A 15,785-nucleotide genomic window follows, 5' to 3' on the forward strand; every position below is an offset into this window, starting at 1 on the left:
TGCAGCATGACTGCAATATAATCAGACTAGAACAGGGCCAATTACTCACCTGAAGTGCTAATTTTCATGGTACTGTGGGTGTAAGCATTAGCCCAAAACGTTTTGCAACAAGAAACAAGAATTTCTACTTTCTATTGGAAAAATTCATGTAGAGCCCTCCCCGTTTCATTCCATTTGGTTCCTAGTGATTACACCCCTGGTGATTTTTTGTTGTTGTTGTGTGGGGGAGGTGGGTTTATTCATTAGTCAGTTTCCATTGCCAAACATTTTCCATCAGAAACAGTTTCCTCCACACCAGAAAACTTTAAAAATAGTTTCTATTGGACAAATTTAGGTAGGTCCCTCCCGGTTTTGTTTCATTTGGTTACTAGATTACTTTGCAACAGATACCGACTTACGAATACACCCTACCTCGAGTGTGATTGTGGGTTTCTTTACAGTGGACATACAACTGCGCTCTCAGACACACATTTACAAGGCAGTGAACATTCTGAAATGTTAATGGTCACAAAGCAACTGCAGTATAAAATACTTATCGGTTATGACACCTTAGAGTAATTTACAGACATGTTAGTTTACATCGTGCTCAACGCTAAAGGTCTAGTTTTATTGTAGAGGTGTTACATTTTTTATTTAACAGTGGAGAATATCTGATTTACCAACACAATGATAGCTACACAAAGCACATTTGAAATGTTTAAGAACAGTCAACAAATAATGCAAGTCTGCGAGATCGGCAAATGAGGATCTCACTAGGAAATAGTGAAATAAAACAAAAATTAAACTGTTTTCTTTGTAAGAAATCCAGTTCATGTTGCAACCCTCTCCCTATGTCTTTTATTGGTAGCAATGAAATGGACAGGAAAGAAAGCCATTCTTGTACACAACCCAAAGAAACGTACTGGGTGACTAACCGTTTCCACACTTTCTTTGGATAACCTGTCATTTTAGTGGCCTACCGTCCCACTGCCTTCTTCTCAAACGCTTTTAAAGCACAATACCACTTCGCGTAAACAATAACAGTCAACATCCGTGTCATACTGGAAGGCGCACAAATTAACCCCCCCAAGAGTCCATGTAAACAGTTTTGGCTTCAAGTATAAGACTTAGGGTTAATATGTGTTTTCTATTGTTGGAGACTATTTGACTTGAATCTGTTTGTGTTGCATGAGCCAGTTTATAATTGCATAATCCACTTAGTAGTAATAACTTGTCATTGGTTAGGATGTTGGGACTGGAGATTTATTGCAGTGCAGGGGGGGGGGGGGGGGGGGTTTAGATTGTGTGTGAGAGACTATAGTCTCTCTTACACACACCTGCCCACAAAGGATCTGGACTCATGCCAACATCAATAGGAGGGAGGAACAGACAGTTCTTGCCCAGCAAAGACTGACTATTTATCCTAGACACAAAGAGGTGACCCCACCTAGCCAGAAGGTAGAAATATACATGCATGTGTGACCGGTTTGTGTGCTATGGAGCTGTAGCATCCACCTTGGGTGTAATACATCTAGTTTAAGCTTCCTTTGGTGTCTGTCTGGAATTTGTACCAGAACCTTACACTGATTGTTTTGTACCTCTGGATTTCTTTTCATAGTGTACATGTTAAATGTCATTATAGGGCTCATCTGTAAAAGAGACCAAGGTCTCCAAATGACTCCCTGCCAAAATAAAATAACGTGTGATCTCAGTAAGGCTCTGTGTGGTACTTGCTAAAACATTTGACATGAGCTTGTATTGGCCAGAGCCCTCTATTTATCAATTGAAATAGAAGGTTCTAGCAATGGCCATTTCTATTAGGCTTACCAAGGACTGGGGGTGACATAAAACCCTGTTCCCTGGTACAAATGTAATAACCTGCCAGTAAGCATAGCTAACAAGCTTTCCCTTAGGCTGCATGATATCCCAGCATTTAGCTCTCCAGAGAGGGTTTCCTCTCCAGAGAGGGTTTCTTCTTGATTCTGCTTACCAGACAAATCAATCTGATCTATTGCTGTTCTGACAGAACCATCCCTTTAAGAGGCAAAGGAAGGGTCGAGGTGTTTCAGGACGCCCCCAACCAGATGGAGGCTTCCAGCGACGAGGACGTGGATGCCAGCGGCATCTCTTAGCGGAGCGGCTTTGGCTGTCACACTGGGCTTGACAGGGATGACCCTCTTGTCCGGGTGTGCCAAGACAGAGTCCCTGCCCTGGCTGAGCCACTGGAGGGCGCTGAGGATGCAGGGGAAGACTAGGGTTTTGCTGCGGCGCTCGGCTGCCACCAGGGGGAGAGCGTCGCGGGAGATGAGCAGCTGGGCGCCGGGCTTCTCTTCCTGGCCGTTGAGCAGGCGCCAGCTCCTCTGGTTGTCCAGGCAACGGGTGAGCATGTTTTCCACGGAGACATTGAAGTTTTGTTGGTCTGAGAGGGAAGGCGTTCGGGGGGGAAAGGTTACACAATGCTACTATGCTAGATTCTTCCAGAATCAAAATGGGTATAATTTAAAATGGCAGATTGTACCATGCAGAACTATTTTATTTTCACTTTTCAAACATTAATAGCCAGAACAGAAAAGCAACACGTCGGCCAATAGATTTATGACAATGTTTGCTGGTATGGACACCATGTTAACACAGCAACATCTTTCTTTGCCCTTCCACTGACAGTGAAGTGAGAACATGCTCACATCTACACCAATGATTAACACAGATAGCGCTGCATAATTACAACGGCAGAGCTATTCATTTAGTCATACTAGGCTACTGTTTGATCTGTCAAGCCGCAGTCATTGACAACGTAGTTGATGTATGTTATGCCTGGCTAAAAATCACAATGTGATTTACCTGCGTTACATGATGCAATGGCCTCTGTGATGTTGGGGCAGAACACAGCAAAGTCAAAATGGCATGGCTGAAAACCCAATACAGAAAAAAAACTATCAGTTACAGTTGTCCGACAAACATGGCATATATTTTTACATTTTAGTCATTTAGCAAACGCTCTTATCCAGAGCGACTTACAGGAGGAATTAGTGTTAGATGCCTTGCTCAAGGGCACATACAGATTTCACTTAGTCGGCTTGGGGATTCGAACCAGTGACCTTTCAGTTACTGGCCCACCGGTCTTAACCACTAGGCTAGCTGCTGTCCATACAGTGCGTTTGGAAAGTATTCAGACCCCTAGACCTTTTCCACATTTTTTTACAACCTTACTCAAATGTATTCAATAGTTTTTCCCCCCACTCACAATACTCCATAATGACAAGGAAAAAACATGTCTAGAAATGTTTGTAAATTTAAAATCTCACATTTACGTAAGTATTTAGACCCTTTACTCAGTACTTTTTTGAAGCACCTTTGTAAATTGCTGCCAGTAGAGTCTTCTTGGGTATGACGCCACAAGCTTGGCACAACTGTATTTGGGAAGTTTCTCGCATTATTCTCTGCAGATCCTCTCAAGCTGTGTCAGGTTGGATGGGGAGCGTCGCTGCACAGCTATTTTCAGGTCTCTCCAGAGATGTTCGATCGGGTTCAATTCCGGGCTCTGGCTGGGCAACTCAAGGACATTCAGAGACTTGTCCTGAAGCCACTCCTGCATTGTCTTGGCTGTGTGCTTAGGGTCGTTGTGTGGGAAGGTGAACCATCACCCAGTCTGAGGTCCTGAGCGCTCTGGAGCAGGTTTTCATCTCTGTACTTTGCTCCGTTCATCTTTCCCTCGAGCCTGACTAGTCTCCCAGTCCCTACTGCTGAAAAACATCCCCACTGAGTTTGAAGGTAGGCCTTGAAAAACATCCCGAGGTACACCTCCAATTGACTCAAATTATGTCAATCAGAAGCTTCTAAAGCCATGACGATTTTCTGGAATTTTCCAAGCTGTTTAAAGGCACAGTCAACTTAGTATATGTAAACTTCTGACCCACTGGAATTGTGATACAGTGAATTATAAGTGAAATAATCTGTCTAAACGATTGTTGGAAAAATTACTTGTGTCATGCAAAGTAGATGTCCTGACCGACTTGCCAAAACTATAGTTTGTTAACATGAAATTTGTGGAGTGGTTGAAAAATGAGTTTTAATGACTCCAACCCAAGTGTATGTAAACTTCCAACTGTATGCATCTGTTTATTTGTAATAAATTTGCAAACATTTCTAAAAACATGTTTTCCCTCTCATTATGGGGTATTGTGTGTAGATGGATGAAATCATTGTTTCTACCTTTTAGAATAAGGCTTTAACATAAGAAAATGTGGAAAAAGGAAAGGAGTCTGAAAACTTTTCAAATGCACTATATGACAATACCATCACAACAGGATGGGCTGACATCATTTGTGATTGGAAACATTGATTTTGAATGTTTAGTACTTATCATTGTTGGGCAGTTAACCCAGCCTAGTGTACTCACCACCAGTAACTTAAGCATGGCTGCAGAGTCTCTCTCCCCTGTGGCGTTGAACAGTAGCACTCTGACCACAGGACCACTGTGAGGAGACATAGGGGCAGGTATACGGTTAGGATACCAGAGTTTATCAACTGACAGACTTCGCTTGAATTGCAGAGCTCAACAAATAGTAAGGTGCATAGACCACAATTGACAGGACAACACAGACGTAATGGAGCACAAACTCACACGCAGATACTGACCCTGTGGTTCTTTCGTGTTGAGAGGCAACCTCGCTGAACCAGCTTACACAGGCCAGCATGCTACGGGTGGTGTGGGCCCCGTCCAGGAAGTAGGTGACTGGGCCATGCTTCAGAGTCTGGGTCCTCCCCGGCCACTCAGTGTCCTCCAGCCCTACCGCCCAAGAGGAGAGCGATGTACTGTTGCTGAATACCAAAATGGAACCCTAGCATCTACTGCAGATCTAAAATGATTGGATATGTGTAAGCAGGAAGTTGCGCTGGAGGCTTCCTTGGTTGTTGGTGCTGAAACAGGGGAACGAACCATGGACCTTGATATACAGTCCACATAGTCCTCTGCTATAAAGCCAACCCCCCCTCCCCATCCTCAAATTCTGAGAAAAACACTTAGTATTTTCATGACCTATCAATGCTCAGGTGATTGTGTTCACCCCCGTGGGTTTCAGAGGCTGTTATTTTGCAGGTGAGTGTGTTGGAGTTGTTCTTTTGAACTGACCTTTCGCCATAATGGGGCTTGGCTGGAAGCCAGCGGCCGGCGACACGCCTTTACTCTCGTCAGCGGGGGAAGGGATGCTCTGGTCTACAGGAGAAGAGTAGAAGATGAGGAATACACATGACCTGAAATCACCACACAATCAAAACATACCGTGTCCAATAATCTCACACCTGTGTACACCCAGGTTGTTCCTTAACCCTACCACCCACAGACCAGCCTCAAACACTCACTCCCACCTACCAGGAAGGCAGCGTCTCTGTAGCCAGCTGTGGCTGAGCTGCAGGGCAAGGGAGGCGTTGGAGCGCTGGTGGTGGCCAGCCAGGCCCAAACGCAGAGGTTCCGAGTCAGCAGGGTACTCCTCCAGTTCTGGGCACACCCAGAGAGGACACTGAGGAGGAAGAGAGGGTAGGAGAAAGTCAAGTTATTCAAGGATAGTCCAAGGGATAGATATCAACGATCAAAATTTACACCAAAGTCAGATATTATGCCATTGTTTGTGTTACCCTGAAATGTGACATTATTAAACTATTTGCTCATTTACTGCTTGCATACATCATAGAATTTTGACGAGGCTCTTTGAAACTTGTCATATGCCCGCCCAGGATAATGTTTTCCATTAAACCACTGAGGTCACTTCTGGTGACTTTTTAAAAGGACATTTTACTCCAAAATGTATCAAGTGGTGCACCACTGCTAAATACAGGGGAAACAGTGTTCATACTTGATTGTAGGCCAAGTATCTACAAACAGTCTACAGACAATGTATCTTGTTTTATGACTTCTTTATTGGCTCTCACCCCAATCTCCTTTGCTCTCTCTTTGAGAACCATCATAGGGCCGTCTGGTTGCTTCACAGTGAAGGCAGGAACACCTGGCTGAGGAGACACGAGAAATCATTAAATAACGTCAGTAACTACTACTGTTTATTTCAGCATAGTCAAATGTTAGCACTTGTGGCTTTATTGGTGTTTTACTACATGCATTAAACAATCATGCGTCAATTGAGGCTACTTTATTACATTCTAGAGGTGCTGTTCTGAAAAAGTTCTGAGTCAGAATGTATCAAAAGTGCAGCCTTGACAACGCAAGAGTTACACTGTACTGCAATCTAACCTTAAAAATGCCCCCTTTCTGCCAGGCAATTTTCTCGATGGTGTCCCCCAGTATTGAAGTGTGATCTATACCCAGGGAGGCGATGCCACACACCCACGGCCTCCTGTCAGAGGAGGACATACAGAGCATAGACTACAGAGTTCAGTGGACTCAATGGATCGTCACACAAAATAACTTTGTTTATACAGCAGGGAAAGTGAGAGTGAGATAAATGGTCTGTATGATACTGCATGCAGAGGCTGCATGAATTAGATTTTTAATCAGATTTCATGTTAAAGGTAGACTCTAAATGACAGCCATGTGGTAGAGGTGAGCGACACGCAACACTCCGATCTCACAGCATCTGCGCATGTGCACGGGTTCACTGCACGCTGTTAGAGCGTGGTAGCCACGGGAACAAAACAGAGAAGTTGAGCCTCGTGTTTCAACGCTCTTAGTGGTTGCGGAAATTGACCCACTAGGTGGTTTACTTTGTGCATCTACGTCATAGCGCTACCTTTAACTAGTCTGTATTAGCTGCTTGTTTTGGAAGTGTAACCAGTGGGTGAAGGGTGAGAACAGAAATTAACTGCATGTCAGATCTGCCAGTTCTCGTGTTGGTGACCATCTACCGTAGTACTAGCTCTGATCTGACCATGGAGAGGTCCTACAGGCGAGAATGATTTGCATCTCAATTATGGGAAAGTACAGGGGCAAGTCAAATGAATAATTTGTCCAGCGTAGAAAATGTATGCCATACATAGTTAGAAGTAGATAAGCATATCAAACCTGAATGCTTGTGCCTACATCACATCTTTTGAGTGTTTAGCTCATTAAAAAAGTATTTTCTCAACAACCCTCTTAAAATAGCACCTAATGTCTCTCTCGCTCTATCAACTCTCCCTCCAGGACACCTACACCACCTGATGTCACAGGAAGGCCAAAAAGATCATCAAGGACATCAACCACCCGAGCCACTGCCCGTTCACCTCGCTATCATCCAAAAGGCGAGGTCAGTACAGGTGCATCAAAGCTGGAACAGAGAGACTGAAAAACAGCTTCTATCTCAAGGCCATCAGACTGCTAAACAGCCATCACTAACATTGACTGGCTGCTGCCAACAAACTGACTCAAATCTCTAGCCACTTTAATAATGGGAAAATGTATGTAATGAATTGCCACTTTATATTAGATAATGTTTACATAAACTACATTATTCATCTCATATGTATATACTGTACGCTATACCATCTACTGCATCTTGATGTATCACTAGCCACTTTAAACAATGCCACTTTATATGTTTTCATTACCTACATTACTCATCTCACATGTATATACTGTACTCCATACCATCTATTACATCTTGCCTACGCCGTTCGGCCATCACTCATTTATATATACATATTCATTCCTTTACACTTGTGTGTATAAGGTAGTTGTTGTGGAATTGGTAGATTACTTGTTAGATATTACTGCATGGTCGGAACTAGAAGCACAAGCATTTCGCTACACTCACATTAACATCTGCTAACCATGTGTATGTGACCAATAAATTTGATTTTTAACAATAAATGGAGACCTTTCATTGCAAAATGGGGCTGCTAACAAATGGGAGGCTTGACGAGACAGTCAGTCACGCCTTGTTAATGAGGTCGCACCATAGGACAAAATGGTGGAAGGGCTTGTTGAGTGAGTTCAGTGAGACATTAGGCACACAGCAGTAGTCACTAGAGACTTTGGAACTGAGCCAGGGGGTACAGTGAGGGGAATTAGGGTATGCTGCAGAGGGGGATTCCATGAGAGGGAATGGTTACATCAGCTGCAGCTGATAGAAATAGATCTCTATGATGCTAATCGAATTAAAGGTGATTATGGACCATTGAACTAAATCCTGTTTGTTTCCCATCCCATAGGATCCAAATCCATGCTTCTTACCTGATTATGTTTGTGCAGTCGTAGGCTCCACCAATCCCAACCTCAATCACTGCCAAGTCCACCTGCATCACAAGACGACAATATGGGTGGCTGAGCTCAACCCACATTTCTATTCAGTCATTTCAAGAGGTCAATTGAAAGAATTGATGAGTGCCATTTTTTTTTAACCAAGAAGAATTGAGTCATGAAACGTAATTTACTTCCTGATTTGATGAGTCGATCCCACCCTGTGACAGATAGGCCATAAATCTCTGGAGAAACGTTTACCAGTACAGGTTGTGACTCATTAGTAGCCATGAAGACACCACCACCAATATAAAAGGTCACCAATGGGTCACCACTATGCATTAAAGCGCCTGGAAAACATGATGGCCCCCTTGTCTCCTTTTTCATGCCAATCCTATCAGGTGTGTGACGAAATGAACAAGGACTGAACGGAAAGGGAGCAACCACCAGCCCCAGACATCCCAGCAACGCTGCACAGGGACACCAGAGGTATGATGGGTAATACAGGACCTGATATGAGAGATGTGGTACACTGGTTATAGCGACCTACCTTCTCCTGCAGGAAGACGTGGAAGGCCAGGATTGTCAGGAAGCGGAAGTAAGCAGGCATACTCCCCCCGTGAGTGTCCTGAGAGGGGTCAAAGGTCAACAGGATATTACTATAACAGCTTTGTAATATCTCTTCAACATCTCAATGAGCAGATACACAACCTCATTTAAGGGCGACAGCTACAGCATGGGACATCTACAACAAATCATATGACACACATGCACTGGTCATTATAGGACGAGATGTTTTTCATTTCCTTCCTAAACTCAATTATCAGTTCTTAAGGCTAGAGACAGGAATACTACACAAGGTAAAGTGGGCTGAATTCAGGCAATGGCCCAGGCCCAGATGTATAACGCTTACAGGCAAATTGTGAATGGCCCTGCTATTTTAAATGAATGAAAAGAACTCGTTTAGTTTCAAGTTCAGACAGTGGTACTTGATTAGTACGTCCAACTTGAAGATATTTGAAGAATTTATTAATTACATTTTATTTTCTCTACAGGAAAAGAGGGAGCAACTTGTCATGGTTGGAGAATGTGTCATATTCTGAAACACATTAAGGACACACCCATCTCCTTGGAGGTCAAAGACCAGGAGCACAGAAAGCTGAACTCCAAACCTTCACTACAATTGGAATCGGAACCTTTTTACACAACTACCTTGGTTTCATACAGCCGTCCATACACCTGCCAGAAATATTTTGTGAAGAGTTCTTTGCCGATTGGTTTTCCATTAATTCTTATCCTCTCCCTGACTTGTACCAAATGTGGGGAACTGCAATCGACAGAAAAGGATGTGTTAACAGTCAAAAACATGAAGACTTAAAATATCATTGAGGATTATTCATTCTTAAAAACAGGGGTATGGTAAGCGAACCTTTGCAGTAGAGTAGAACTTCACTGAAACATTTCTCAATTTCTTATGACTAAAATGAGTCTCATTTCTCCAATACATCTTCAGAAGGGTTAAAAATCCAAAACACGGGAATGTTTATCTAACACTAATCTAATAAAAACAGTTCTGTACGAATGAGGTTTATGCAGCGGGCTAGGTCTAATAAATATTTTTTTTTTTTATATAAAATAATAATTGGTAAAATCATGACGTCTGATCTTCAGGTCGGAAAGTCTGAGCTCTAGAAAGATTCCAGAGTTTCCGACTTGGATGACTGTTCAAAACAAATTTTCCCAGTGGGGTCGTTTTTTCTGAGTTCTCAGTTGTCTTGAACGCACTGAAGGCGGAGATTTCCGATTTCCCAGTTGTCTTGCACCGCATCATGCACAAATTCATGTTGTTCCTATGACCAAAGAAAGTGAAATGTTCCTCAATATTAAAATAGACAAACTGCTAATAACAATAGAAACCCAGGGCTATCGATACACTTGGCTAATCATTAATTGCAGCACGAGTGGATGTAGGGAGAAGTGCGTTGTGTTTTGTAATAATGTTGAATATATATTTAAAAAAAAGTGTTAACAGAGCTGAATAAAAACCAGACATGAACTCACTCAAAAGCCACAGCTCTTTGCTGTATTGTTTGACAGTCTCTGGCCATGGTTTTAAAAGTTATGAAATCTCACATAGGCTGTGGCCAGTGTTGTGGATGCTGTTTGGTGATTTGAGCTATCCGATTGGCCAGCGCAAATGGCACACTCGATTTAGCCACAGTCGATCGTGACCACTGCTCTGTAACTACTACACAAGAACGTTGGCTCAGCAGTCAGTGAACTTAATGAATAATGTTTCATGCAGGAAATCAGATGACAGATTATGGCTGGGTTAACTGGATGAGGCTGGTAACCACAAGTAAATGTCCTTAACTCAGCATCAAAACAGCCCTTTTTTTCAACAATTAATTTTCTGTAGGCAGGACTGTTCTGGTTTTGATACTTCTTGATATGTACCTGTAAAATCCAGTCCGAAAACCGTAACTTCTCAGTATATGTTCTGTGAAGGCGCACGTTGACCCCTGAAAGATAAATTTGAAACATTACTCACCTTCTTCCCACAATGCCATATCAAGTTGTTTACAACATTTGTTTGGCAAACTTTGCACAATATACAAGCTTGGGGCTAGCTCATAAATTAGTGGATTTAAACACACACCTTTCCTTTCGTTCCTGTGACATGAATGATATTGAGATGGTCAAGTTCTTCCACCTTGGAATCAAAACGGGAAAACATTTAGATTAGTAGATAATCAATTCTTGACCATTTCAAATGACAATCCAGAAGAGAGCTAGCTACTCCAGAATAAATGGTAGGGGGGAGACACTGCTGTAGAATATATTTACCACCAGGCCTGCTCGCTCCAGGAAGCCCCTCATGGCCTGGAGCTGGAGTTGAGGGTGACCCCGCTCTCGACGCACTTGCTCCAGGGCACAGGCATTGGTCTGTAGGGTATTGAGGGTGCACACTGCGTCCTGTAGTGGCAAAAAAAAACACAAGAGTGCATGTCGTTTTTAATATCTCTTGGATGGCATTTTATTTTACCTTTACTTAACTAGGCAAGTCAGTTAAGAACAAATTCTTATTTTCAATGACGGCCTAGGCACAGTGGGTTAACTGCCTTGTTCAGGGGCAGAACGACAGTTTTTTTTACTTGTCAGCTCGGGGATTCGATCTTGCAACCTTTCGGGTACAAGTCCAACGCTCTAAACACTAGGCTACCTGCCGACCATGAAATGAAAACCTTGCCAATTCCACTTTGTAGTGTTCAATACACACACGTGTTTCATTAAGACTATAGTTGATAACGGGGGAAAAATGCTTACATTTTAACAAAATCATTTCACATGCTACAGAACGGTCTAAACTTTAAGCAGACTGTCACTGTCTGTTGAATGCATGAGTTTACCATGGTAGCTATATTTACTTTGTTAATAATCTCGCACCATGACATTACCAGCCACACGTAGCCGGCTGTGGGCTGAGCTATCCAGCTAGAGATAGTAGAGACCGTTTGTGGAAATAGCTAGCTTGCAAGTAAGTGAAAGTTGAGCAGGTATGGTTGGTACAGTAGCTACATTTACTGTCTTAACAGTACACACGAACTTTTTTAATTGGGGCGTTGGGGTTTGCATACTAAGTAGTTTAAGTAGGCTAACAAAAATTTCAATTGCTCAGTGGAACATTTATTATTATTGACAAATAACTTCAACACATTCATGCTGCGAAGTTTGCTAAAACGGACACGCGCCATGCTGCCTAGCCTAATAACTTGCAGCAGAGACCAGATTAGCTAATGTTCACCCCAAAACCAGTCCAATCCAGCAACATTCGGTAGTTTTAATAGTATATGTCCCTTGCACGTGGACACTAGTTTGCTGATTTGAAGGTAAATGATTACTAGATAGATGGCGAAGCAGCAAAATGGCTCATTTATTTGTATGTATAGCAAGCTGTTGATCAAGTTGAACGTGAGCCATAAACTTGTCAAACTAGCGAGCTAACGTTAGATAGTACGTTAACTTGCTAGCATATTGGCTAGCAGATGATAGCCACAGTATCTTACCTGATACTCCATTCTGTGAAGTCGCGGTTCTGCCTTTGTACTTGAATACTTCACTGTGGTAAACTTGGACGACCAGTCCTTCTGGCGGAGGAACGCGGCAAATACGGAGCCCCGCTCCAACACGCGAGAAAAGCGTACCATCATGGGGCTTGTGTAAGCGCACACAGGAAACTGCCGCCAAATTTGGGCGATATTCCTGTCAGAGCGTGGTGTCGTCACGCCACGCCTCTTGAGAGAAATGTCTTCTTCTTGTTCTGTGGGTTTATCGGCGGTTGGCATCCAACGTTATGGTGCATTACCGCCACCTACTGTACTGGAGTGTGGGCCAGAAACAAGGAGGAACTAAATCCTACCTGCCAGCCCCGTTTCTCTTAAAAAAAGACAGCAACATTTTTGAAGCTGGATCTAATGATGTTCTACACATTATGCTCATAGGAGAGAGGAGATGGATGTGAAGGTGCAAATGAGCAAGTCAGTGGCTAATTGAATCATATGGACAGTGGTGGTGTAGTGATGCCAGGAGCAGTGAAAGAGCCACACCAAGGGCAGGAATCTATAGAGTACCGCATTATACTACCTGAGTCATACTACCCATATAACCTAGCGGTCAAACAGGGAAATGTTTCCAATCATTTTTACACCATTCGTTCGGTTTGTGTCTCGTGTAGGCTTACCCTACATGAGGCCAAGGTGACTTTTATCAATATATTTGCCTGTATTATCCCTCAAAAATGAAATGCTAATTAGCTGCTAATTCATAGAAATTTCTGCAGGACCTTGACATGGCTTTTTTAGTATTGTTTTCTCTCTCCATCAATTACTGTCATCTATTGTTCTGGATGTGGAATTGGTGTAAGAGTATTTCCTTTCGAAATATTCCACAAGGTGGCACCATACTACTATGAGCGGTATAACAACATGACCTATCCGAATCATATACAGTACATTCCAATTTTAGTCTCTCAGTTTGCGATTATAACCGTGTGTATATCAGACAATATACCACGGGTATGACACAAAAATACTTATTTACTGTTCTTTTTTTACAGCAATAAAGCACCTCGTGGGTTTGTGGTATATGGCCAATATACCACGGCTGAGGGCTGTGTCCAGGCACTCCGCTTCATGTTGTGCTTAAGAACAGCCACACCCGCTTGAGTCTTATTGCTTAATTATACAGTGGTATATCAAAGTGGATGTAAAAAATAAATCCAGGACAGGAAACAATCTTGAAACCTCTACACTGGTTGAATCAACGTTGTTTCCAAGTCATTTCAATAAAATTACATTGAACCAATGTGGAATAGACGTTGAACTGACGTCTGAGCCAAGTGGGTCATGTCAAAGACGCTTAAAGGTGCAATCCGTAACAGTATCGGCAATGTTGTGAGTGTGTTTGTTTCAGGTTGATTTTGTTTGCCACAGGTGATAGAGAGGATATTGGAACGACCTTAATGTAGTGACCTTGTCAAAAGTTGTGGATCTCTTGGTGTAACGGCTGAGATGTTGGGTTGACAGTCGCTGGAACTGGGTTCGTAGTCCCAGTCAGGGTTATCGCCAAATTTGCTACATTGGTGTCAGAACGGTCATTAAGGCCATCGGAGAGGCATGTACACATGAGGGACTTGGTATAGAAAAGCATGGGGACCGAATTGTAGTTACAACATTGTGCATTCAAAGTCCTATTCATGCATGAATATGCGAGACCGAGCTGGATGTTACAATACAGTTAATACAGTTAATATGTCATTGCCATTCTAAACCAATACTTTATAACTCACTGCAGGACATTTTTATAGCACCATAAAATATTGAAGTCAGTTTTCAAATATTTTCTCTCCACACCTTTAATTACTTCAATATCACAATAAAAGGTGACTTTTTGTCACACCCTGATCTGTTTCACCTGTCGTGCTTGTCTCCAACCCCCACCAGGTGTCTCCCATTTTCTCCCATTATCCCCTGTGTACTTATACCAGCGTTTGCGGTTGTCTGTTGTCATTTCGTCTTGTCTTGTCTTACCAGTGTGTTTTCCCGTTTTCCAGTAACTCCAGTTTCTGTTTTATAGTCCACCCGGTTCTGACCATTCTGCCTGTCCTAAGCCTGCCTGCCGTTCTGTCCCTGTTTGACTCTGCCTTGAATTACTGATCTCTGCCTGCCCTTGACCTGCCGTTTGCCTGGCCCCTGTTTTTTAATAAACATCTGAGATTCAAACTATCTGCCTCCTGTGTCTGCATCTGGGTCTTTTCCTGAGTCTTGTCATTACGAACTGGCTATCACTGACCCAGCAGACTCGGACCAGCTCTGCAACACCGTATCCTCCCAAGGAGCCACCATTGGAAGACACAAGGAGTTACTTCAAAATCTTATGGAAGGATTCCAGACTTAGTGGAACGTCATGACCACACATTCAACACATTGCTGGAGCAATTCCGCAGATTATCTATTAGGCAGCCAGCCATAACAGTAGCCTCACAGTAACCCCGCTGTCAGCAGCGGGTCTCCCCAGGCTCCTCGAGAACCCTGCTTACCTCCTCCGGAGCGCTACACTGGAGATTCAGGAACCTGTTGGGTGTTTCTCTCCCAGTGCTCCTTCATCTTCGAGCTGCAGCCCTCTTCTTTACCCTCGGACTGCTCAAAGTTAGAGCACCTGATAACGCTGATGTCCGGGAGGGCTCTCGCCTGGGCTATGGCGGTGTAGGAGCAACAATCTACCGTGTGCTTCAGTCTGGAGGAGTTCATGGCAGAGGTAAAAAAGGTGGTCGATTCTCCATTGTCTGGGAGAGGGGCTGCTCAGAAGGTACTCCTCCAACGTCAAGACTCCTGTAGTGTGGCAGACTATGCTGTCGATTTCCACACATTGGCCGCCGAGAGTGCCTGGAACACGGAATCCCTGTTCGACCCGTTCCTTCATGGATTATCGGAGGAGGTTAAAGATGAGCTCACAGCCCGGGAGCTGCCCATAGATCTCGACTCTCTCCTCGCCTTGACCATACGGATTGATGGGCGACTACAGGAACGTAGGAGGGAGTGGTCTGTTCCCAGTCACATTCGTTCATCCACGGATCCACCTTACCTCTGAGGAATCCCGGAAGTCCCCGGCCTCAACATTACCAAGAGAATCCGAGTTCCCCCGGGTATCACAGAGGTCTGCCGACTTGCCTCCTCCGGAGCATATGCAACTTGGCACAGCTAGATTGTCTCCTGCCGAATGTTTACCCAGACTGAACACCAAGAGCTGCCTGTATTGTGGAACTACAGGACATATAATTCCTAACTGTCCATTAAAAGACCAGGCTCATCAGTAAGTACGAGTACGCTGGTGGGCCATACAGAGAATTTCCAATCTCCCATTAATTGTACTGCGCTCCATGCCATCCTGCTGTGGGATGACCGGTCTAAATCTCTCCGGGTACTCATTGACTCTGGGCCTGACTAGAGTTTTACAGACGCTACCCTGGTGTCAAAGTTTGGGTATCCCCACTCAACCCCTCTCCATTCCCATGGACGTCAGAGCGCCGGACGTTCACTCTATTGGCAGTCACCCACAATACGGTTCCGATCAATCTGCG

The 15,785-nt window shown here is 43.6% G+C and overlaps 1 protein-coding gene across 3 annotated transcripts; it reads right to left on the reverse strand.

Moving 5' to 3' along the window:
• Positions 1-580: 580 nt before the first annotated feature.
• On the reverse strand, positions 581-12,425 carry fpgs (folylpolyglutamate synthase). 3 transcript variants are annotated; one of them, XM_014142582.3, is made up of 15 exons: positions 12,214-12,425; positions 10,994-11,122; positions 10,806-10,859; positions 10,604-10,668; positions 9,359-9,473; positions 8,697-8,774; positions 8,141-8,202; positions 6,224-6,326; positions 5,908-5,985; positions 5,351-5,498; positions 5,111-5,194; positions 4,618-4,768; positions 4,379-4,454; positions 2,821-2,887; positions 581-2,398 (listed from the first exon to the last, which is right to left on the reverse strand). In XM_014142582.3, exons 1-15 carry the CDS (start codon positions 12,355-12,357, stop codon positions 2,016-2,018), a joined length of 1,737 nt encoding a protein of 578 aa, XP_013998057.3. In that variant the 5' UTR covers positions 12,358-12,425; the 3' UTR covers positions 581-2,015. The 3 variants fall into 3 exon arrangements, with proteins under 3 accessions (XP_013998057.3, XP_013998048.3, XP_013998066.2); XM_014142573.3 differs by having other exon boundaries at positions 9,356-9,473; XM_014142591.3 differs by having other exon boundaries at positions 4,604-4,768; positions 9,356-9,473.
• Between the last annotated feature and the right edge of the window lie 3,360 nt (positions 12,426-15,785).

Source organism: Salmo salar, chromosome 01 (assembly GCF_965601325.2).
Source record: "Salmo salar chromosome 01, fSalSal1, whole genome shotgun sequence".
Classification (NCBI taxonomy): Eukaryota; Metazoa; Chordata; class Actinopteri; order Salmoniformes; family Salmonidae; genus Salmo; species Salmo salar.

Bases quoted from the DNA above. Each gene is read 5' to 3' on its own strand.
- fpgs (XM_014142573.3), bottom strand. From the start codon at position 12,357: ATGATGGTACGCTTTTCTCGCGTGTTGGAGCGGGGCTCCGTATTTGCC. The intron at 10,669-10,805 runs GTGTGTGTTTAA...TTTATCTTTCAG, and splicing joins TCACAGGAACGAAAGGAAAG to GGGTCAACGTGCGCCTTCAC. The intron at 9,474-10,603 runs GTACATATCAAG...TGTCGATTGCAG, and splicing joins TTTCGGACTGGATTTTACAG to TTCCCCACATTTGGTACAAG.